This window comes from Musa acuminata, chromosome BXJ1-10 (genome assembly GCF_036884655.1).
Source record: "Musa acuminata AAA Group cultivar baxijiao chromosome BXJ1-10, Cavendish_Baxijiao_AAA, whole genome shotgun sequence".
Lineage (NCBI taxonomy): Eukaryota > Viridiplantae > Streptophyta > Magnoliopsida > Zingiberales > Musaceae > Musa > Musa acuminata.
In genome coordinates, this window is record NC_088336.1 from 4,489,223 (window position 1) to 4,515,478 (window position 26,256).

The 26,256-nt window shown below is 36.9% G+C and overlaps 1 protein-coding gene across 2 annotated transcripts in view; it reads left to right on the forward strand.

The window, feature by feature from the left end:
- Positions 1-26,256, forward strand: part of LOC103999822 (uncharacterized) — a 60,496-nt gene that overhangs the window by 31,498 nt on the left and 2,742 nt on the right. For both annotated transcript variants that reach the window (XM_009421689.3, XM_065085702.1), the window contains 12 exons: positions 9-89; positions 262-345; positions 504-572; positions 1,001-1,060; positions 1,865-1,936; positions 4,807-4,914; positions 5,018-5,088; positions 12,722-12,805; positions 13,869-13,986; positions 14,063-14,152; positions 15,661-15,726; positions 15,816-15,911. In XM_009421689.3, coding sequence (XP_009419964.2) covers positions 9-89; positions 262-345; positions 504-572; positions 1,001-1,060; positions 1,865-1,936; positions 4,807-4,914; positions 5,018-5,088; positions 12,722-12,805; positions 13,869-13,986; positions 14,063-14,152; positions 15,661-15,726; positions 15,816-15,911 — 999 coding nt within the window. The remainder of the gene's footprint in view (positions 1-8; positions 90-261; positions 346-503; positions 573-1,000; positions 1,061-1,864; positions 1,937-4,806; positions 4,915-5,017; positions 5,089-12,721; positions 12,806-13,868; positions 13,987-14,062; positions 14,153-15,660; positions 15,727-15,815; positions 15,912-26,256) is intronic.

The following is a 26,256-nucleotide window of genomic DNA, read 5'->3' on the forward strand; positions in this document are numbered from 1 at the left end:
GAAATCAGGACAAGGAGGCACAACTTAATGAAAATAACAAGGAAGAGGATAAAAAAGAGGCATCTTTTGAGGCTTTCCGCAAATTAAAGGTATCTTCACTGTCTTTTATTCTTAGTGGTTATCTGCATTAGTTGCCAAGAGTTTGAAAGATGACGAAATATGATAGTAGATTGTTGTTTGAATATCCATTCTTGTTCATTTCTTTAATGCTTTAAATAATCCAATTGATTGATGATATTGAATTATGTTTTCATTTCATAGGTCAAGGACTCTTTAGATTTGGTTAAGGTGCACCTACTTCAGCATTACACTAAACCACCACCACGTTACTCTGAAGGAGCACTGGTTAGTGATGTCCAGTACAAGATTGAGTTTATACTGGTCGCCTTCTCTTATTTATTAGGATTTTCATCTATTTTTTAGTGCTCAAGTATGAAGTTCTCTGCAAATTACAAAGTTGTCTTTTCTTTCTTAGTCTTTTAATTGTTTATACTCTTTTGAAGGTTAAAAAGCTAGAAGAACTTGGAATTGGAAGGCCATCAACTTATGCATCCATAATGAAAGTGTTGCAGGTACTCATTAAATTGCATTATATAGACTGTTCTATAGGGCATGAACATTTTGGTCATGTTTCCTACTGAAATAAGTAGCAGCTTCTACTATCTGAAACAAATGCTTACAAGAGGCTATACATTCAGCTTCTTAACAGAATGTAGGTTTTAGAATACTAAACCCTATACCAGTTTGTGTTCCCATTGTATAAGTGTAGAAGCTGTTGCAAGATTTACAAAGGCTAGCATGTGTAGAGTACAGGGAGCAAGTTTGTAGTAAATGAATTCACACATTGTCTCCTAATATCATCTGGTTATGTATTAGCTTCTAAGCAACATTACCTTCAAGATTATATTGATGAAATTGATTTATATCATCTGTTAATTGTTATCACTGTCACCTGTTGTTTTATATCCAAAAGTTGATCAGCCAAATTGCTTGTGTTCAGGATAGAAACTACATCTCAATGAAAAGTCGGATTCTTTATCCAGAATTTCGTGGTCGCATGGTATGGTATTACTTTTTAATCTTTGTCACATGGTTTTCTTAATGTAAACTATAGAAAGTTGCAATTTGCTATATCTCAAGGATAGGGATACTACTTTGATGTTATTTTCCCTGTAGCATGCTAGATGCTGTCATCAATGGCAGTCTTTTCTCTATTATTGTGATCCATTATAACAGTTCTGTTGAAGGTGGTCTAGGCACTCCACTAGCTACCCAAAGAGGTGATGAACTGCTAGTCGCATTTTTAAATTTCTAGTTGACTATGCAAGTTCTTAATTCCAGGCAAATAAGAGTAAGGGAAGGAAAACTTGTGGTCACCAGGAGGTAAAACTTGTCCCCTGTCATGTTTTGGATCCGTGGCTGCTCAAAGGAACAACAAGGGAAACTCACTAGAACAGTGGGGGAGGGTCACCAGGAGGAGAGATTGTGGTCAACCAAATGTAGGCAACAAGATAGCACAAATAGAGGACGTGCATTGTATCTTTTGTAAGTTGGTTGGACAGAGGGGATGTCAGGTCTTTTAAGTGGGAAACTAGTCGAGTTGGTCGGAACATTCAACAATACATGTTGAAACTGATTGCATTTGTTCAGTTCATCTATTTATAGAAAAATATGTTCCTGCATGGTAGGACACACTCTTGGATGCTACAAATCCCTTCTAAATAAACTTGTTTAAAAACAGTCCCTCTGCACATTGTAAGCCTTTTGGTCAGTTATTTTGAGTCAGTTATTTTTGACTTTCTTAACTTCTTTTCTTCTAGATCTAACAAAAATTTGATTGGTGCATTTTCTGATGTTATTTTAGGTGTCAGCATTTCTTTCCCATCATTTCTCAGAGGTTGCTGATTACAGTTTTACAGCTGACATGGAGAATGAGGTACTTATTGCTTATGCTATCAAACATTGTTGCTTTCATTGTCTGTCATCGATTTGGCAATAAGTGCACATTGGAAAAGCACAATCAGTTTGTCAGAGGTCTTGTTATATATCAAAAAACTGGTATAGCTATTATTGGTTGTGGTTCTTAATTGTTTGATAGAAGTCATAATTTTCATTGATTGCACAATTATATTTTGCATATTCTCATCTTGTTTGACTGTTTCTTGTTCTTTGGTTTCTTTTTTTTTAGGTATAATAATCTTCAAGCACACACGAACCACATAATTTTTTCGTGTCTGCATGCAGGCCTGGTGACAAAAACTGTCACCTAAGTAGTAAAGAATACATTTTTGGTAAATGTCATAGAAAGTTTTCATGGGGGCCTGATTATCATAGATATATGTAGCAGTTCCTGATATGCTTTATTTGCAGCTGAAACTCGGTGGCTAAGCCTCTTGTACTTTATAGGAACAGAATTCTTAGATGCTTTGAATTTCATTCTTCAACTAAAAGTACATCATGAAATTACCTTAAAGTGGTAGCCTACAGTCAAGTAGTTTATGAAGGATTCCAAGAAGGTAAATTTGGTAATTGCCTTGATGATCTTCTTTTAATAAAGCATGCATTTTTCTATCAAATTCCACAAAGAATGAAAGCATTCATTAAAGGCACTGATGGAATGTCCTTGTGTTGTTTTTCTTATAGTGCTTCCATGTAGATCCCTTCCAATTTCTGGACGCTTATAGTGCTTTGGTTGAATAAAGTTATCAATAGAAAGCAATCAGTATTCCTTGAAAATTTTTATTTATTTTCCAGTCATGTACAGTCTGGATGACCTGGGATTCGTGTCTTGTTATCTCTTTAACTTCTTGAGCCTGCAGATGGTTGTTGATTATTAAATTATAATTTTTTTTCCAAGATGAATGATGTCCATGTCCTCACTCTTTATATGAGGTTAAAGTGGAATTTGTCTCCTTTTGCAAATCTGTGAGAGGCTGATTATCAATTGCAAACTCTGCTAAAGCCTAGTGTGTAGGTTTCTGAAGTTAATTGTGCTCTATAAGTTACGTCTAAGCTTATTGATAGTTTAAGAACTATAATTTTATGCTAAACCTGGTGTAGTACAAGATAATGAAGGCACCTTGCTGGTTGCCTTCTGCAATATATATTTGTTTTGACCATTTTAAGCTGTCGATGACCCCGAACAATTCTGGATACCAGTTTGGCTATGGACTGGCATAGGTTCCGATATCTGGAACTGCAATCCTTAGTACAACTAGTCTGTTATCAGTGCTAGATAGACAAATTGGGTCTTCTCGTTTGGTGATGATTAAATGTTTTTTTATTTTGACATTCATTACCTCTTGAAGTTGATGTAGACTTAAAGGTTCTCAGTGTACAGTACCTTAGAACAGAATAAAAGAAAACAAGTATATCTTAATGCAAGTGCTTCTACTACTTTTAAAAGGCAATGTAAAGGATTGAAGGCAGAAATGTTTGTGACAACTCACCATTCTGCTATAGGCAGCTTGAGCAGGTTTTTGGGTGTAGCTTCAGTACTGTCAGGTATATAGAAGTTGTCTTTTAAAATCATGAGTTCTCTCTCTTAGAAATTGAGCTAAAATTGGCTACAATTTGTAGGTCGCAACTTGGAGTTTTCTCTTTTTTACTTCTCTCTTTTTTTAACAACTTCTAACATCATGCAGTAGGTTGCAATTGGCTACAAATTGTTCGAGATGAAGGGAGCAAGAGATTACCATGCCATCTATTACAAGTCAATATAGGTCAAGATATATTATGTCAAATAGGTATTGGCTTGCACAATGCTGGCCTGTGCCGATGTATATGTATGTCAATTTTTGGTCTATGCCAACACTTGCTTCTCACCCAAAAGCTATTGGCATTCTCCTGTGCCATGAAATGACAACACTGACTGAAACTGGCTTAACTCATCAGTAATTGGTGTGGATTTGACTTGATTGTTGTGGTTAACAGTTGATCATGATTACCCATAATTAAGGTTTTTTTTTTTTGCAAAAAGGCAAGAATTGTATTGATAAAAAAGGAGATATAATACAGTTTAACACAGACAAGTTCCATTACTTCAAATTGTAGGGAACAAAAGGAACACCCCAAGGCCTACATAATTAAGGATTTTGTGATAGATCCAATTGATTTTTATGAGATTGGCAGGCCTAGATTGGGATCCAGTCAATCAGTCAGACCAGGAGTTTTCTTGATGATGGTGCCTTCTTTTAGTTGGACATTTGGTCATTACTGCTCTCACTTTAATGCCAAGTGTACTTTGTAAAGTATATGCTTATGGCATTACCAACTTCTGTAGCTAGTAGTTGATGACAAATGCGAAAAGATTAAAGAGTAATGTTTACTCATTAGAAGGTTTTGAGCAACATAGTAATACATGTCCCATTTAATGCTTTATGGATTCATTTGAAGATCTTCAATGCCACAAAACATAGTTCTCTTTTTTGCTAAGCTAGTGAAAGCTAATCTTTATCCTCTGATTGAAATTACTATTGAGAACTTCTGTAAATGCTTTTCGCAAGATTTATATTTATATGATGATGATCTCTTCTATGCATGTACAGGGTTTGTGTGTTTATTGTTTGAGTCACTAAGATATCTGATTTAGTGAATATTCAAATGTTTGCCAGGAATGACATATATAGTATGGGCAGTTTCATATTTATGTATACTAGTTATGGTAGAAAATAGCCTTAAATATGATATGTATATTTGTTTGCAAAGGGTAGTTATGAGATGTATATATAGCTGATTTTTACATGGACTCATGTAGTGTTGGCTATTTTTGTTGATTGCACTCTATCATTTTTTACCTTTGATCAGCTAGATAATGTATGTGCTGGAACTACCGAATGGAAAGGGCTTTTGAAAGATTATTGGTCACGATTTAGTAAGTACTGTGACCTTGCAGGCAAATGTGATACTCGTCAGGTAGTTTACCAATGTACTTATTCTTTATTTTTTTTAACGTTTACAGTAAGCAACCTGATTCTTTTTTGTTAGTTTAAGGAAAGACTGCTTATTCATTTTGCAGGTAGAGAAAATGTTGGAGGAAACATTTGGACACATATTGTTTGCTTCACTAAGGAGCAGAGAGTGTCCTAGGTATTGCCAACTATTAGCTATTTGATTTTGACTAAGATTTGGAATTTGATATTTATCTGTGGTGAAGTTACATAACTACCCTTATAGTGATTGACCTTCAATTGTTTTTCTCAAGATCCACACAATTTGTCTAAATTCTGAGTTATTATTATTTTGATGGTGCTCTTGTTATCATGGAACTCCATTTCACCCAGACCAATACCTGTACGGGTATGTCGATGTTATTAAAAGAAAATTTTAAAAGGTCAAAATTGGGGCCCACGATCGCAAGCCCTCTTCTTAGTGGACCATTGTTGTCATCCACCATTGTGAAAGTTTGAAACCTCCCCTCATCTCGATGTCATCTGCTGACCTTGCTGCCCTCATGTGGCCTTGGTGTGCTTCCTCCACTTCTTCCTTCCTCTTTCTTGTTCCTTTGCTTTTTCCCTTCTCTTCTTCCTCCACCATATATTCCTTCCTCTAATATTTCTTCTTCTTCCTCTTCCAATCTTCAGTGTGTACATGTGTACCATCTGTCTATATACCAATACCGATTGACATGTTTGGCTAGGGACCGGTATGGTGCCCTGGTACGAGATTGAGTCCTTGCTTGTTATTACCTCTGTATGCTTTACAAGTCCTGACAAACCTCACTGAAAACTAATTTATCATCTTCAGTTTTGCATTTTGACATTGTTACACACAACAACTAATTGTAGTGTTAAATTGGCAAAATCATTCTGCAATTTATCTATGCTAAATCTTCATGCATAGGCCAATGATGAATGCAATTGTTGGGATCCCTCTACCCTCTTGGAACCATAACCAAATTCCTTGGAGGTCATATTGATATCAAACATATGACAAATATGTTATTGTCTACAAATTAATATGTTTTTCGAATTTAAAAGGTTTTGCATAAAGTACATAAAACATAAAGAGGTATATGAACACAGGAGAATATAATTTTTCTCATTAGTTAATCTTTTTTGTATGCAAAGGAAGACTTATATAGGCTTATTACAACCTGTACAATTAAGGAAATTAATTCTATACAATATTTTATTCTAATTTATTTCCTATAATATGAGTTGATTTGATACTGATTGAGTGGTCCAAAATAGGGGATAGATTCCCTTAATTATGGGATTATAAAATCTCTTAATTATGGGATTCAAAATCCTTTAATCATGGGATTTTCAACACTCCCCCTCAAGTTGGCTCAAAGATGTCAATCATTCTCAGCTTGCTCGGTAGATCCTCATTAAAAGATTTTTTAAGCCCTTTGGTAAGAATATTTGTTAGTTGCTTCTCTATAGGAATATAGGGCATGTAGACAATTCCTTCTTCAAGTTTCTCCTTTATGAAATGTCGAAATACTTCAACATGCTTTGAACAATCATGGTGGTGTACTGGATTATGAACAATGTTAATAATAGCCTTATTGTCACAGTATAGTCTCATAGGAGTTTCAGTGGGTATTTGTAATTCTTTTAGAAGCATTTTTAGCCATATTCACAAATACCTTGTGCTACCACTTTGAACTTTGCTTCACCACTGCTTTTAGCAACCATGATTCATCGTACTGGTTCGTACCGGTGTATTGATCGACCGCCGGTACGATACATATCGATGTACCAACACACAATACGATAGGGTGTCTTAACAGACTAGTATATGCTGCCCATGCCGACCTCTTGTTGGATCAGTATGTACCGCTCGTACCAAGCGGTATGTTACGGTATGACGATCCTTGTTGGCAACAACTATCTACTTCTTGCTCCTCCAAGTCACCACATTACCTCCAACAAATGTACCATATCTTAAAGTTGATCTTCTATCACTTATTGATCCTGCCCAATCGGCATCAGTGAAAGCCTCAATTCTCATATGATTGTCCTTTTCGAATAATAATCCTTTGCTTGGAGTCCTTTTCAGATATCTAAAGATCCTATATACTGTCTCTAAATGTTCTTCATAGGGTGAGTGCATAAATTGACTCACTACACACTGCAAATGCCAAGTCTGAGCGGGTATGAGATAAGTAAATCAACTTACCTACCAGTCTATGATATTTGATTGCATTTACCATGGCTCTTTGAGAAGGATATCCCAATTTTTGATTGAGTTCTATTGGAGTGTCCATAGGTTTACAACCAACTAACCAAGCATCCCTATTTCTTTTAGAAGGTCTAGGGTGTATTTCCTTTGTGAAACAAATATCTCATTCTTTGATCTCGCTATTTCAATCCCAAAGAAATATTTTAAATGGCCAAGATCTTTAATTTCGAGCTCTTTGGCTAGAATATGAATAGCAATATAAACTATAAGAATAGCAATATCTCCGTTATTTGAGTGTTTATAGAATATTGTATGGTTCAAGTGACTTTGAGTGTAACCATAGCTACAAACTGACATTGTGAACCTCTGAAACCATGCATGTGGGAATTGCTTGAGATCATAAAGAGATCTTCTCAACTTGCACACCTTATTTGAGCCATACAAATTCTCAAAGCTAGGTGGTAGATCCATGTTTACTTCTTCCCCCATTTCTCCATTGAGAAAAATATTTTTCACATCTAATTGATGTAAAGGTCATTCAAAATTAGTTGTAAGAGATAACAATACTCGAATAGTATTTAGTTTTGCAAGTAGAGCAAATGTTTCTTGGTAGTCAATACCATATATTTGAGTAAATCCTTTTGCAACCAATTTGGTTTTGTATCTTTCAATATAATCATCTACTTTATATTTAACAATAAACATCCATTTGTATCCCACTGGATTCTTCCCCTTTGTCAGATGCACCACACTCCAAGTATCATTCTTTTGAAGAGCTCTCATCTCCTCCATAATTGCCTCTCTTCATTCTGGAATTAATAAAGCATCTTGTATATTTTTTGGAATTTCTAAATTAGACAAGTGCATTGTAAAAGCTTTAAAGGCTGGATACAATCTATGATAGGGCACATATTTAGATATAGGATGTATCATACAAGATCTAATTCCTATTCTAATGGCAATAGAAACATCAAGATCAGAGGAAGGAATAGAGTTACCCATGTCTATGTCTGGATCTGCTGTCAGTTCAGACTCTTGGCAGCAAGGTTCGCAATACCGTACCGTACCGGTATTTCGACTTGGGCTCGGTACCAGTACAGTACGGTATACCGAGCGGTACACCTAGGTGTGCCGAGTCTACAGTGCACTGCTACAGTGCACTCGGACCGGTAACAGGCGGTCCACGTACCGACAACCTATCGGACCGGTATGTACCGCCTGTACCGGGCGGTACAGTTCGGTACGGCAGACCCTGCTTGGCAGTACTCAAGAGGGTGAACATTGACCTTTTCTAGATTTCGTTGTCTTAAATACATACAAAACTCAGCTGTCTTAAATACATACAAAACTCACAGTGATATCTCTCCCTGAACTAGACTGTCCAATAGCATATTGTGGCGATGGAGATTTGGGGTGTGGTGTTAGAGATTTGGATTCACGAGTATTAATAGGACTAGTTAGTTGTTGGCTAGGTAGGTTTGATAGAGTAAAAATAGGAGATGAACTAACAAGGAAATAGGGTTTAGTAGAGAGTTCCTAAAAACAATCTTCTTAGGTAGAATTCTCTCCCTGAAGATGAATTCTTTTGGAAATATGTTTGGTTTTCAAATTAGGTGACATCTATAGTGACAAATATATTTTTCAATATAGGATCATAACATTTGTAACCTTTTTGAGTCGAGGAATAGCTAATGAACACATACTTTAATGCACGAGGTTCAAGTTTACTTTGATGATGGTTATGAAAATGGATAAAAGCAATGCACCCAAATATCTTTGGTGTAAGAGAGTTAAACAATTCCACATATGGATAAATGGAAGATAAACGATCAAGAAGTGTTTGAAAAATAAATATTCTGGTAGGCATTTGATTAATCAAATATAAAACAGTAAGAATTACATCTTCCCAAAGATATTTAGGAACATAAGTGGTAAATAAAAAAGAGCATGCTACTTCAAGTAGGTGTCTATTTTTTCGTTTTGCAATATCATTTTGTTAGGGGCTATCAACCAAGGATTGAAATATCATACCGTATCGGAGTTTCGACATTCGCTCGGTACGGTACGATACTATATACCGAGCGGTATACCGTCGATATATATATATATATAAAATAAAATAAAAAAATTTTCGGCGACGTTGCCTCTCTTCTCCCCATGCGGGGCGATGCCGTAGAAAAACGAGGCGACATCACCTCTCTCTCTCTCTCTCTCTCTCTCTCTCTCTATATATATATATATATATATATATATATATATATATATATATATATATAAAATCTTTTATATATATATTTATATATAAATTAAAAAAAAAAAGTGTGACGTTGCATATATATATATATATATATATATATATATAATATTGTTCGGTAGCGAGCAGTCCGTGTATTGGTCTACTGACGGGCCGGTATGTACCATCTGGTACGAGTAGTATTGTTAGAAATTGAAGACCTTGCTATCAACACATGAAGATTGGTGGATTATTTCATATTCTAACAAGTAGGAACCGAGAATGGTATTAAAGTATTTTCTACTATCAGTTCTCAAAACTTGAATTTTTTGCTTGGAATTGATTTTGGATCTTGGTATTAAAATTCTTGAAAGTTTTTTCAGCATTAGAATTTTTATTTTAAGCAGTAAACTCAATATACTCTTGTATGGTCATCAATAAATGTTATAAACTACTTGGTTCCAAAAAAATTGGTCACTTAGTAGGACCCCAAATGTCAGTATGCATAAGACTAAATGGTTTGGATTCTTTGTAAGGTCAAGAAGGAAAAACAGTGTGATGGTATTTAGCAAATTGACTAATTTCACATTGAAATAGAGAACTAATATTGTTTCTGAACAATGAAGGTAAAAACTTTTGCAGATAAGGAAAGCTTGGGTGGCCTAGTCTATAGTGCCACAACATTATTTCACTACTAGTTGTAGTGTTACTATTTATTGTCAACTGAGCTTGTCTATTCCAAGTAGTGTCCTCTTCAAGATAATAAAGTCCTTTACTCTCTTTAGCACTGCCAATCATCTTCCTTGAATAGAGGTCCTAAAATTCATAATGAGAAGGAAAGAATTTAGCAACACAATGCAAATCCTTTGTGAGTTTGCTAATAGACAACAAGTTACAAGACGAAATGGGAAATGAAGCACAGAATATAATACAAAGGAATCTGAAATTGCAATTGTCCCTTTTCCTACTATAGAAGAAAGTGATCCATCAGTAATTTTTATTTTAGATTTTCTAGGACAAGGTGTGTAGGAGGAAAACAAGTATGAAAGGCTAGTCATATGGCCTGTTGCACCTGAATCTATGATCCAAAAAGCTTTAAGACCAAAAGAAGCAGACAAAGCTATGAAACAATTACCGTTCTTGGCCAAAGAGCAAGATGATGAAGGAGAAGGATTAGGATCTTAGGATAAAATCACATCATACTTTGCATTTGTCATATCCCTTACATTGATTACATTGCATAGCATTAGCAGAAGAATTAATTTCAGTTGTCATAATAAGTGCATAATTTTTTGCAACCACAGATGGAGTGGAAGATCTCATCATGACTTGTCTTCTGCTTTCCTCTCTCCTAACTTTGGATAATATAGCTTGGAGAAATGGTAATGGATCCCTCCCCTGTATCCGTCCGTGAACTTCATCTAGTTATTTGCTTAAACCTGTCAAAAATTGAAAGGTTCGATCCCTCTCAAGAATTTTCATGTATCAAGTACTATCAGCAGCAGATGACCACTCAAACACATAAAAAATATCAAGCTCTTACCACAGTGTGTTCAAGGTATTAAAAAATTTTGTAACACTGGTATTACCTTGTTTAAGCTCTCTGATCTTATTTGTAATCTCAAATATTTGGGTTGAATTCCCCATATCTAAATATGTCTCGACTACAACAGCCCATAATTCCTTTGCTGTTGGTAAAAGCATATATGTTTGGCCAATTTTTGATTCCATAGAGTTTATCAACCATGATATAATCATGGAATTTTTAGAATCTCATACTTCGAACTTGGGATCATCCTCTACAGGTGTCATTGTTGATCTTGTCAAATAGCTGATCTTTCCTCTTTCTTGAATATACAACTTTATGGACCAAGACCAACGAAGAAAGTTCTGTCCATTGAGTTTATGCATCATAATCAGCAAGGATGGATTGTCACCTAAGTTGCTTATTGGAGATGGAAGCATTGGTTTCATCTTCTCTCCTCCATACATAGTAGTGTAGGTTCCTCACAAGCAAACAAAGTAGAAATAGTTGGGGCTCATCTGGAGAGTGGCAGAATAAAGGAAAAGACTTTCAGTAATTAAGGTTGAAAGAAAGAAGAAAAACTATTCTTATAGGAACCCAACTTTGATACCATGAACACAAGAGAATATAATTTTTCTCATTTATTAATATTTTCTGTATACAAAGGAAGATATATATAGGCTAATTACAACTTGTGCAACTAAGGAAATTGATTCTATACAATATTTCATTCTAATTCATTTCCTATAATATGGGTTGATTTGATACTGGTTGAGTAGCCCAAAATATGGGAAAGTTTCCCTTAATTATGGGATTATAAAATCCCTTAATTATTGGATTTAGAATCCCTTAATCATGGGATTTTATGCGGTATATATATTAGTTGGTGTGAGTTTGTTATAAACAATGATTATTTTTATTTGGATATCTTTTCTATTAGGTCTTTGGGATTGGAACTGAACTCCCATCTTACTTGGTAGAGAAGGAGGATTGGATTCCCTATGATTGGGATTTGCAATCCAATTATCGCCAATTAAACACTAGAATTGAAATCACACAATCTGATTACCATTCTATGGATCAAATCCCACAAAACATGTCCAATCAACAAAATTAGTGTTGTGGCTGAGAATTTCAAACCCAAGTCAGTAGTAAAAAGTTATCAAGTTATCATGTCCTGAATTTTGACTTGATATGGAGTGATTAAAGGTACAAGTTGTGATAGAAATAGCTCATCAATTAGTCTCTTCTTAGTTTGTAACTTCCTAATCAATCTTGTAGACAAATAAAGTCTCAAGTGAATAACTAAACTGCTGAAGATAAATTGTTGGATTCAATTGCTTGATAAATATCCAACTTCATGGAAACTGTTGATTGTTTAAGACAATAATATTGTGTAATAGCAAGATATAGAGTAGTCTTCTTCTTGCCTGGCTTTAAGCACCAAGGAATTTCTTCACTGGTTCATAGATGTTCCATCGGATCTGCTTATCATGTAAAGTTCTGTTAAAAATCCTTGGGAATTTGGTTGTGTTCGTGAAGGACATGCCCATATATCATATCCTTAAAGAAACTGATAAAATTATTGGCAAAACCAGTTGGGTGCATCATGACCATGTGAGGAAATCAGGATTGCATGTGCTCAAAATGCGGCCTGGAAATCCTATTATGTTGAGTTAATGTTTTCTTTGCAGTTTATCATAGTTCCATAATCATTATATTTCAACTTCTAAATTTTTTGCATAATGTATCTCTTCAGCTAGTACTATACTTGTGGCATTATTTTTTAAATTAAATATAATGCAACTGGACCATGCCTTTTGTTTACTATGCAGTTGTTCTGAGGGGACATTGAAGTTTAAAGTCAGTAGGTTTGGCGCTGGCTATTTTATTGGGTGCAATCAACATCCAAGATGCAAGTATGTAATGATTTTTTTTCATTACTTTTGTTGGCCTAAGTTCTACAGTAGAGATGTATACATGATTTATTTTTCTTTCTGATCTTGCTAGTTTAGCCTCCATTAACAGTGTTGTGAGTTTCTTTAAGATATCCTTTATGTAGGTTAATTCATATTGTTTATGGAAATTGAGTTGGAAAGCATATGATGGTGTTTTTTACAATTCAATGAGAAGGAATAGACAGAATCTTGTTCCGTGATTCAACATCTAGTTCTTCTTTGTAGATTTAGAAAATGGACACCATGATAGAATTTCGCATAATGTTATTAGATTTTTGTTGTTAATACCCTTAAGAACGAATATATATAGGTGCAAAATGAATTGACTTTTGCAAGAATCAAGCTATGCAAAAAATGAAAAGGAACAGCATTGTACTAATGGTAAATTAAAAAGTGAAGATATGATTGGTATCTTTAGGTTCTTCAGCTGCTGTCTATTTGCCTCATGTACAAGATGTTAGGGAAGCAGCTATTTAGAAAGTGTTACAATTATGTGTAATGTGTAGCGTATTCAGTGTTGAACCTTCTCTTAAATAGCATTCTTTTTTATACTTTAGATGATAGGAAATTAAGGGACTTGTACAGATACAACGATACATAAAACGAAACAGAGAACAAAGTGGGAAAACAATGATGGTACTTGCTGATCCAGAAAAGACAAGCCCTCAATGCAATTGACAGAAATACAATGATGTTAGTTTCTTATTAGCATATGCCATTGCGATTGATGTGGATTTAATATGTTGCTCCTTTGTTTTGAGAATGAGAGTTGTTATTTTCTCTGATCTGTGTTCAGAGACCTCAATGTCTTTTGTTTGTAGAGAATAATTCCCTGATTATCTCTGTTTGTTTCTTTGAAGAAAAAGATATTTTTTGTTTCTAGAATTAATGTTCTTAGTTATTGCTGACAATTAAATTTTTATGTGTGTATCTCTTACTTTCAAATTTAACAAGCCACTTCTAAAGGTTCTCTTCTTATTCATTGAACAGCTAGATTTCAGTTAATTTACATTTCATGTCACAGGTATATTGCAAGCACATTATTCAGTGACAATGACGAGGTTGGTACTACGGATAATTCAGAGAAGTCTTTTCCAATTCCATCAAAGTTGCTTGGCTTAAATCCTGGTTCTAGTGAAAAGGTACCAGTCCTAATATTTTACATCTTGATCCTTGACATTTGCTGTTTTACTAATGCTTAAGCCTGTTTCTCAATAGATTTATCTAAAGAAAGGTCCTTATGGATACTATGTGCAATTGGGTGAGGACAGGCAGGGTTTCGTGCCAAAAAGAGCTTCTCTCTCTGAGGTTCGTTACTAATTACTGTGAGTTCTGCATTAATATATTCTTTTAAGCAATTGTATGTGGTTTTGTTATCAGTCAATACATTATCTAATCTGATTCCTTAGAACTAATGGTCTGGATCAATCCCAATTTGATGTGTCTCGTGTTGTCTTCCATCTTTGGGCACAACCACAGATGCGCACCTCAATCCTTTGACACAATCGAGGATCTTAGCCTGCTGGATGCAATGTCAGAAAATAGGCCCTACGGATTTGTGTGATATTGGATTATTCAAAAGTAATATTTTTTAGTTTCTTTGATCAAGACCTGATACTGGACCATTGAAGTTAATATGTCAAAAATTTCATTTATAAAAGATTTAATAATTAATTTATTAACTTATACAAATTACAGAATGAACCTATCATATATTTAAGAAATAGTTACATTTTGGATAGCAAGAAAGAAGTTATAAAATTCTGGCATCGGCGTAGAATCTTATTCAATGAGTATGTACAACCAATATGGTTACAGTATGTATTGGAAATTGGAATGCTGATAAGAGTACATAAGTATGGTTTAATATGTTAAGACCAACCAGCACTGTTACACTGGAACAATATGATCATTATGGGCTGATGATAAACGATACTCGGTATGGTATTTTGAGGCGAGGATTAAGTTTTGTTGTGTATCATGTGTCACTTGATAATTCTGGGCTGGTAGGAATTGATACTTGCTGGTTTCATAGTTCTGGTGTGTCATATTTTTTCCTTATTATTTTGAAGGGCCAAGTTGCCTAATCTGGTCCCGGAAATGGTACCTTTTTCACATTGGGAAAGGGGTTCCCTTAGAATCCTGCTGCCTTCTGCAACCTCATGGAGAGGAAGGAAAAGGGAAGAAGATGCTTGGAGACAGGTAGATAGGGTTTGTAGGGTTTAAAGGTCAGTTTTGATTATTTTTTCTCTTTTGTTTTACTGTACTGGAAACAAAGAAGTTGAGTGGGGCAAAATGGCATGAAATGCGCTGTTCTGGTGGTGGTCTGATACACCCAATGTTGCCGGAACTTCAGATCTTGGTTAGAGGAATGTTGACATTATGCTTGTGCTAGCTTTTTACTTGCCTTGTTATGTTGATGAATTTCATATCCATTTGATTGTATGAAATGAGAAACATGACTCTCCAAGGTACTTCATGCCACTACATAAGAAGGGAATTCTTCAGGAGTAAAAATTTTTTTTCCCTAACACTTGAGTTTGTTTATGGTTAGCTCACTTATAATTGGTATCAATTGCTCAATTGACCTAAAAGTTATAGGTGATTTTTGCTGATTTAGATTTATATTAGATTCTGTTCTACCCACTTATGGGGGAAACTTTTAGCACACTATTGTTGTGAAATTAGATTCATGAATTCTCTTTTCTTGTACTTTTAGCAGTCTTAATTTTGGTAATTGCAACATAAACATTTAATTAAGACCCTGAAAATAAATATATTTGAATCAAGAAGCTGATGGAATTGATGTATTTTAGGTGAAAGATGTTGAGGCTCTTACATTAGAGGATGCTATTCAGCTGCTTCAGTATCCCATAACTTTGGTAAACTTTTGATCCAAATTTTCTCAGTCATTGCTTCTTTGTGTTCTACCCATTTTATCAGTTCTGAATTGGAAACATTTCGAAAATAGGGAAACCATCCGGAGGACAATCATCCTGTTGTGTTGACCTATTCCAAGTTTGGATATTCAATTAGACATCGGCGGACTATTGCCCCGGTGCCAAAGGTATGTTCAAGTCTATTAGATGTTGTATTTCTTGGTAAAATTTGCAAGTCTAATTACAGCTTCCTAAAACTGATAACAGTTTTGTAACCACTAGATGATCAAGGATTGACAATTTATGTTGCCCTACCTGTAATCAAGGGCATTTGATATAGAAACAGGATTATGGTATTATTGGGTGTATAGACTGCAGGCAGTAAGTTGGCTACATATATTACCATGGAGTATTATAAGGTGTTGTACCCTTGGCACATGCCATGCAATTTACAAAGCAAAATTTATAGGTGCCAATGTCAGTGGATTGGATGATATGCTCACTTTGCAGTCCAAAAAATTTTATGTGATGTCAGTAATTCACTGATATGGTGCTTATTGCAGTGAAACACAGCCTGTTTTCATGGTGATAAATCCAGTACTAGTACTTGTTGGCAGTGTTTGCAAAGGCACTGGGTCTAATAGGTGCCAAGGTTTCAAAATAGGTGCTAGAAGCTTGCTTAGGCGCTCATCATATAAAAATTATAAAAAATATAATTAAGGATAAGGATAATCATTAGAAAAAATTTCAATCAGACATGAGTTTTATATCAAATAGGTGGAAGGTAGTCTGATGGTGCCTAGAAGGCTATTAAGATCAATATATTTGGGTTGTTTTTTCACTATGTAACAAAGACAGCTACCAAACAGGGTAGCGGTAATCATTTTTGATCTGATTGTACTTGTTAGCATCAATGGCAACGATCTAGTAACATGCTGAATCGGGAGGCCAGTGGAGACAACAGCTAAAGAGTGCTTCAAATTGGAAATAGCAAGAAGAAAAGGGAGATGCCATACCATGCTGTCTCTAGTGGTAGATGGAGAAGCTGTAGCAGGTAGAGGAAACAAAGAGGGCAATGGAGAGCCAGTGTCGAACAACAAATGTGGCAGAGTTCGATGGAGTGTGGCCTCGGGTGATACTAGTGTGATGCAGAATGGGGGGGGGGGTGGGGGGCGGGGGGTGTAGTAATATAGAATTCGAAAGAAAACCGATAGTACAGTTTGTCGAATAGAGATGGAGCGAACTAACGAAGCAACTTTGATAAAAAACAAAAAGTAGCTCACCACCAAGTTTAAAATCACAATGGGATACAGAAAGTTCACCACCGAACAGAAATTAAACAAGGATACAAAACTAGAAAATAAAAGACTCACCACTCAAGGACGCATCCAAGAGATACAGAGTTTATGGGAGTACTCTAAGAGAGCTTCTGCCAAAATATCGTCAGTTTCTAAAGTCTTTTCTAAGCCTTAAACACTAAAATAAATACTAGTGCATGAAACAACCCTTCATGCATAGGAAATTTCGAAATTAAGTGTTTTACAACTACTAACCAACTCCTTTAATGCATTCCTTAACTATGAAGAAAAACACCTTGAAACAGCTTTATCTTTATGCAGGAAATATGTTGATGAGCTTTCTTATCTGAGTGGGCTGAGTTGAAAATTATGAGGCAATATTATTAGCTGAAAAAATATCATATAATCAGCAAGGTCCATATGAGTAGATTGTAGTAAATTAGACACTCCCATGTCAATCTCCCTTAGTTGAAAAAGAATTGTCCGCAAGTCCTTGTTTGTTTCGTCAACATGATTGTGAAAAGGACTTAAATCAGCAACATTAAATGTTGGGAACACTCCGTAATTTTCAGGTAGCTCAATCTTATAAGCGTTTTTACCAATTCTCTTAAGTACTTTGAATGAACCATCAGCTTTTGGTTTCAATTTTTCAAATTTGCCTGGTGGAAACATCTCCTTTCTTAGATGAATCTAGACCAAATCACCAACATTAAACTCCATATGTTTTCTGTGTTTGTTGGCAGCTTCCATGTACCTCTCATTTTGTCTTTCTATATTTGCTTCAACACCCTCTTGTAGCTTATTTATTTGTTTTACTCTCTCATTAGCATCTCCACTAAATTGTTTAGTTGACGAATGAGGGACGAAGTCCAAAGGACCAGCAGGATTAGCACCATAAACAACCTCAAAATGACTCTTACCAATACAATGATGCATAGAACGATTATAGGCAAACTCAATTTGTGAAAGAATGAGATCCCACTGCTTAATATTCTTGCCAACATAACTTCTAAGCAAAATTTTCAAGCTTCTGTTCATTACCTCAGTTTGCCCATCAGTTTGTGGATGATGCGAGCTGCTGAAATTCAAAGAAGTACCCAGCTTCCTCCAAAGAGTTCTCCAAAAATGACTAAGAAATTTTGAATCTCGATCAGACACCATAGTTTTTGGAATACCATGCAATTTAACAATCTTTTTAAAATACAAATCAGCAATATGAGATGCACTATTCGATTTATTGCAGGGAACAAAGTGAGACATTTTTGAAAATCTATCAACAACAACCATGATAGAATCCTTGTTCCTTTGAGTTCTTGACAGTCCCAAAACGAAATCAAGACTCACATCTTCCCATGGAGCATTTGGCACAGACAATGGAGTGTACAATCCAGAATTTTGACTTCTTCTTTTTGCCAAATGACACACTCGGCATTGCTTTATGTGTCTCTCCACATCTCTAAACATCTTTGGCCAATAGAAGTTTGATTGAACAAGAGTTGGAGTCTTGTCTCTACCGAAATGTCTATCCAAAACACCACCGTGAGCTTCAGCTAGAATTACTTGTCTCAAAGAATAAGATGGAACACATAAAGCATTAGCTCGAAAAGAAAACCATCAAAGATAGAAAATTGTTGTAAGGAACCTGATTTGCAATTCTGCCATATTAAGTCGAAATCCACATCATTCTCATAGAGATCTTTGAATGTTTCAAATCCAACCACTTTAACTTTCATTGCTGATAATAAAGAATGCTTTCTGCTCAATGCGTCAGCAACTACATTTTGAACACCAGATTTGTGTTTGATTGTAAAATTATAAGATTGTAAAAACTCCACCTAAGCTGCATGCCTCTTGTTTAGCTTGTGCTGGTGATTAATGAACTTTAATGCCTCATGATCAGAATATAGGACAAATGACTTGACCAGAAGATATTGACTCTAATGAGATAAAGCTCGATAAATAACATAAAACTCCTTGTCATAGGTAGAATATTTCTTTCTCGTATCATTCAACTTTTCACTAAAAAATGCAATTGGCTTTCCATCTTGACTCAAAACAGCACCAATTCCCACTTTAGATGCATCACATTTAACCTCAAATACATTGTCAAAATTTGGTAGAACTAAGATAGAAGCTTCGGTTACCTTTCTTTTTAAAAGCTCAAAAGCGTCATTAGCCTTATTAGTCCATTTGAATTTATTAGATTTTAGACATTCGGTGATTGGAGTGATAATAGAGCTGAAACTCTTGATGAATCTTCTATAAAAAGAAGTTAAGCCATGGAAACTCCTCACATCATATAATAAGCAGGTATTTGCCAATTGAGAATAGCTTCTACCTTATTTTGATCCATCATGATTCATTCTTTTGAAACAACATACCCCAAAAACACAATACTAGATGTAAAGAAATCACACTTCGTTAGATTAGCATAAAGCTTTTGTTGCCTCAAAATAAGAAAGATTTTTTTCAAATGATTCATATGCTCCTCTTCGCTCTTGCTGTACACCAATATATCATCAAAGTAAACTATAATAAATATTCCAATGCATGGCTTAAGTATGTGATTCATAAATCTCATGAAAGTGCTAGGAGCATTAGATAGCCCAAATGGCATAACCAACCATTTATATAAGCCTTCTCTAGTTTTAAATGTTGTTTTCCACTCATCTCCGGGCCTCATTCTTATTTGGTGATAGCTACTCCTCAAATCAATTTTAGAGAAAATAAAAGCACCACACAATTGATCAAGTAAATCGTCTAACTTTGGAATAGGAAAACGATAGTCTACTGTGATTTTGTTGATGGTGCGACTGTCCACGCACATTCTCTAAGAACCATCCTTCTTAGGCACCAACAAGGCGGGAACTGCACAAGGATTCATGCTCTTTTGAATTAACCCCTTTTTCACCAATTCATCAACTTGCTTTTAAAGTTCTTCATGCTCCTTGGGACTCATTCTGTATGTTGCTTTATTAGGTAGAATAGCCCCCGGAATAAGATCAATGTGATGCTGGATGTCTCTCAAAGGTGGATGGCCATGTGGAATCTCTTTCGGTATAACATCTTGAAATTCCTCTAGGATTGGTTTCATGATTGTCGGTGTCTCCTTATGTTGTTCATTCTCCTCTACTACCACTAGAGCCATAACATGACCACCCTTTTCTAATTCTCCTTTGCATTCACCATAGGACATAAAAGCACTAACTTCCGCCTTTAGTGCGCTGATTTCGGAAGGTTGTAATGGAACTAAGATAATCTTTTTTTCATTCACCTTAAAAGAATAAGTATGTTTGTAGCCGTCATACAACACCCTTCTATCATAATGCTAAGGTCTTCCCAACAGCAAATGACAAGTATCCATAGGAGCAACATCACACTATACTTCGTCCTTATAATACTTGCCAATAGAAAATGAAACTAAACATATTTTAGTTACCTTGATGTCATTTCCTTTTTGCAACCAACATAATTGGTATGGATGTGGATGAGGGATTGTATCCAACTTTAGCTTCTGCACCATCTCCAAAGATATCACGTTTTCAAAGTTGTCGCTGTCGATGATCACCAAGCAGGGGATTGTATTCAACTTTAGCTTCTGTACCATCTCTAAAGATACCACGTTTTCAAAGTTGCCGCTGTCAATGATCACCAAGCACACCTTGCCAAGAGAAGTGCATTTAGTGTGAAACACATTTTTTCTCACTCAACTTTCATCCTCGGCCACATAGGATACTTGTAAGCTACATTGCAATACAATAGACAAACCATGATCAGCATAAGTAATCTCTTCCTCATCATCATTGTATTTTGGTTCGTCATCGGCTTTATCTTCTCCTCCATTATGATTTTCAACCAAAGTTACAATCCTCCTATTTGGACAATCTGAAGCAATATGCTCAAAACCATGACATTTGAAGCATTTTTGGCCACTTGGGGTAGAAGAGTTAGGTGTTTTTTTTACTGCCAGCAGGTTCATCACCCTTTTCTTACACCTTCGAAATCACCTTACTTTGGATAGTAGGCTTTGAACTTCCTCTTTTTGTATATCCTTCTTTTGAACCATATCGATAACTCTTTTCAAACTTCTGTTGTTTTTCAACTTTGAATGCCAGCTTGCTCACATCATTTAAAGACCAATATAGTTGTAGTTGAACCACTTTAGCAATCTCCTCCTAAGTATCTTGCAATTGTTTGCTCTTCCGGTTCCACAAGCTCTTCTTTTAACATCATATTATCGAATTCTGCAGTGTACTCCTCCATACTAAGATCTTTTTGCTTGAAATAATGGATTTTGAGAAAGATATCTTGCTTATAATTATGAGATAAATATTTTCTCTTCAGCTTCCTTTTCATTTTTTCCCATGTCACGATTTTACTCTTCCCCTCACAGTCTCTTTGTTTCTTCAGATTTTCCCACCAAAAAGATTGATTCCGTTTGAGTTTGAGTGCCACAAGTTTGACCTTCTTTTGTTCTGGTGGTTCATGAAAATCGAAAATTCTTTCTACTGTATTAAGCCAATCGATAAAGTCATCAACATTTATTTTACCTTCAAATTCTGGAATCTCCAATCTTGGGTTATATTTATTCTGCCACTCGTCTTGGACTTCATGCCTTGCGTGAAATCTTCTCGACTCCCTTGGATGAGGAGGTGTATCAACATCAGAAGTAAATTCATGGACATCATTTTCATGCTAGTTGTGTCTACTTCGAAGTTCTTCAATTATTTCATTTTTTTCTTGCAGACTACGTAGCAATCTTCGTAGCTGCAGCCTCAACGATTCAGCATCATCTTCATGGTCACTACCTTCACCAACTATATCTTTTCCATTTCGCCTTGCCATGATCTATAACCTTTAGCTCTGATACCAAATTGATACCAGTATGATGCAGAATGGGGGGGGGGGGGTTGTAGTAGAATAGAATTTGAAAGAAAATCGATAGTACAGTTTGTCGAATAAAGAAAGAGCGAACTAACGAAGCAACTTTGATAAAAAATGAAAAGTAGCTCACCACCAAGTTTAAAATTACAATGGGATACAGAAAGTTCACCACCCAACAGAAATTAAACTAGGATACAGAACTAGAAAATAAAAGACTCACCACTCAAGGACGCATCCAAGAGATATAGAGTTTATAGGAGTACTCCAAGAGAGCTTCTGCCAAAATATCATTAGTTTTTAAAGTCCTTTCTAAGTCCTAAACACCAAAATAAATGCTAGTGCATGAAACACTTCATGCATAGGAAATTTCGAAATTAAGTGTTTTACAACTGTTAACCAACTCCTTTAATGCATTCCTTAATCATGAAGAAAAGCACCTTGAAACAGCATTACCTTTGTGCAGGGAATATGTTGATGAGCTGTCTTATCTGAGTGGGTTGAGTTGAAGATTATGAGGCAATATTATTGGCTGAAAAAATATCATATCATCAGCAAGGTCCATATGAACAGATTGTAGCAAATTAGATACTCCCGTGTCATCGGGTTGCTCACATATGATGCTCTATGATGGAAAATAGAGGCAGGGAAAGGTGGAGAAGAGATAGGTATATGAGAGCAAAGGTGGGTGCGATCTGATTGCTTGGTCTAGCACAACTAGGCTAGGGCGGCTTGGCGATGGAGAAGCAACTGTCAATGAATAGGCGGCAAGCTAGTAGTAGTTATGGTTTAAATATTGTCGTAGGGAGGGGAATGCGTCAAGGGTGGGGGTGATTGGGAGAGAACATAATAAACCAGCCTTAATCAATTGAGCAAACCAAGACATGATTATGGTTTCAATCAAGCTCAAGTTGGGCTCTTTGAGTCAAACTCAGGTCTAACAAATTTGATGTATGTTGCACTCACTATGCCTGGGTTCGCTTGGGCGAACCCAAGCAAAGGTGCCTCGCTCAACTAGGTTTGAGGCGCTTGGGCCTTGCCTTAGCTCGCCCGAGCACCTAGGTGAGCACTTGGTAAGTGCTTGTTGGATCATATCGTGGTTTGTATCTTGTTAATGAATTTACAATATTTACAATCATGGCTAGCTTTATCTTGAAGCATATAGTGATTTGAATGTCAAGCTTCGAGGCATAAATAATTGTTAGAGCAGTTTTTGCTTGTCTGAGCTAGAAGCTACTTCGGATCCAACTTGGTTCCCTTCCCGAGTCGGTCTCAAGGTGAACTCCTTTGAGAGTTATTCGAATCCTACAAAGACTACATTGGAGCACTATCGACAATACTCCTCTAATGCTTAGGTCAGTCAACAAGTTGGACAGGTCGAATGTATATGTTCAGTGGTCTATAACATACTTGGGAGACCTTTTATAGTGGTTGCTTAAAACCGTTACGTCTGTTCATTACATGGCTCGTGCGATCGTGGGGACGTTAAACTTGGTCGTAACCACCATTAGCTTGCATTGAACCCAAGGTACGTAACTCTTCAACACATGGCATTGATTGGGCACGGCTAGCTAATTCCATTTTATAGGGCGTTGAATTTGTTCGCATGATGCCAAGGTGGTGTCGTGGTGTTTGCCACGTGGAGCTAGGGTGTCGGCCACAAGAGTTGGTGTTTCGATCACGTGACGTCATCGTGTCTACCACGTGGAGTCAAGGTGTTGATCATGGGAGTCGGCGTGTCAACCACATGGCGTCGTGGTGTTTGCTACGTGGAGTTGACATGTCAACCATGTGGCGTTATCATGTCTGCCACATGGAGTTGAGGTGTTAGCCACAAGAGTCGGCATGTCAGCCATGTGGCTTCATTGTGTTTGCCACATCATTTTCCTATAACACATGCTCCCTCACTTCTCAAGCTAGGGAGTGTAGTGAGATCAGGTTGGGAAGAAGCGCTTGATGGGTCGACTAGGCCAGGTGCAAAGGTGCACGGTGGGCCAACTAGGCCAATTAATATAGAGAACGATGAGCCAATTGGGTTGGGCGTGGCGGCGCACAATGGGTCGATTGGGTCGGGTGCAGTGGCAAAGGTGGAACAATTGGGCCGAGTGTGGTGGCGCACTATGGGCTGACTAGAGCAGGCGTGGCGATGTATGGTGGTGTGCATAACATGCCTCCTTTAGCGGACGAGTAGATTTGGGCATGATTTGACAACTGGTCATGCTTCGTAATCACTGCGATTGGGTCAACGTGGCGAGATCTCAGTCCCACATGTGGCAATCGTGTGGATTCTGATAGTTCGACAAGATTGTAATGATGATCTGAATGACCTTTAGGTTGTCTAGATATTATTGGAGGTTATGCAAGGATTTTGTAGAAAAACCTCGACAATTGAAGGCCATTAATATATGCATTGATAAGGATAAAGGGAGTTAGGTCTGCGACCAAATGTACTTCCTCAATAAATCTCCTTGTGTAGCTTTCCAACTATTATTTTTCTTCTTGTCGTATGTCATAAAGAGAATTAGTTGTCCTTTTTAGGAGTCTATAGTTGACAAAATTGAGTTTGAATTCTCTCGCCTGTTGACTAAAGGATGAAATCAACTCAGGAGGGAGTTTAGCGAACCACTCCCACGCCATGCCCCTTAGTGTCACGGGGAAATTTCGACACATGAGGAAGTCTATGGTACCATAAAGTGTCATTTGGTAGTTGAATGGTGTGATGTGTTTCGAGGGTCAGACTTCCCATTATACAAGCCTAGAGTGGGTAATCGAAAGCCTTGCAGAATCGGTTCGTCATTTATATCTTTCACAAAGGGGGATTGTAATTACGACTTCACTTCTGGTTGCTTCCCCTGTTTTTCTGCCTCCAAATATCTTCGAGTCTTTAATCCATCTTGTTGAGGTGATCACGAACTTAGGCCAAGATATCTTTGACTATACGATCGATTTGTTTTGAATTTCTGGCTCCAATGATTTGGAGCCCGAATCGGTGAAGGAAAATGCACTTCTAGTGGAAGATTGGTTGGGCGTGATTCCGTTGCTAGGCTCTAGGTAGGGGTGGGTGGTGAAATTGGAGCTAGGAAGTGGGAATAGTAGAGTGAATGGAGCTGTTGGTGCTTGTTGGGTTAATTGGGCTAATTGAGGTATGGAACTATGGTTTGGACTATTCCTGTTAAAACCTACACTTGTTGAACTAGAGTGTGCAAGTTTTAAGTAGGAATGTTCATTGTTGTGGGTCTTGGTTATGCCATTTGTTGGGGTGGGAGTGGCTAGTTGAAGGCTGAGTCTTGGAAAAGTTGTCGAAAGAGATTAGGGTTAGGGATTTGGATAGGTGGATTAGGGCTGGTCGTCACCCTAAGTTGTCGCTGATCGGGGATCATTGATACTATGGGGGTTCGGCAAGGGGGCATTCGACGTTGTTGAACTTATCCCATTCGGGCTCAAGTCCTCAGGATTCAACCAAGATGGCCCTACAAGGTTCCCTTGGGACATCCTAGTTGGCCCTTCTAGCGCCAGCTTAAGTTGCTTTAGATCGAACCTGGTTCCCTTTCTGAGCCAGTCTCAAGGTGAACTCCTTTGAGAGTCATCCAAATCCTATAAAGACTACGTCGGGGTTCTCCCGATAATGTCCCTCCAATGCTTAAGTCAATCAATAAGTCAGATAGGGTAGATGTATACGTTCAATGGCTTGTGATGTACTTGGGAGCCCATCTTTTATAGTGGTTGTTCGGAGTTGTTATGTCCATTCATTACGTGGCTTGTGTGATTATGGGGGTGTTAAACCCGATTGTAACTGCTAGTAAACCACGCCATACATAACTCTTCAATACGTGGCATTGATCAGGCACGGTTAGCTAATTCTATTTTACGGGGCATTGGACTTGTTTGTATGATGCCAAGGCGGTGTCGTGGTGTTTTCTACGTGGAGCCAGTGAACCGTACGGGATTCGAGTTCTACGATCCGTCGACTCTATATCACCTTTTGAATGGAAGTTTTGGCGGAGGAGAGAACTATCATAGAAAGGCAGCATAAAACTGAAAGAAAATAACCTCTATTGCTTGTAAAGCTAAACGTTTTGATTACAAGACATAAAGCAACGAAATTAGAAGTACGAAACGTGACTAAGAGGCATGTAGGGCACAGGTTGTCTTTGGATAGCACCTGGGTTCGATAACAAGCAACAAGTGTTGGGGACTTCTTATAGCAGCTAGACGAAGCCTTGATGCAAGGTTTTGGCTGTTGGAACTTGAGGAAGAAGTCTGCAATTGGAAGGATGGGCAGCACCTCGCAAAACTCCTCCCTTCTCTCATTTCCTCTCTTCTCTTCTCTCTTCTGAGGTTGGAATAGCTAGGG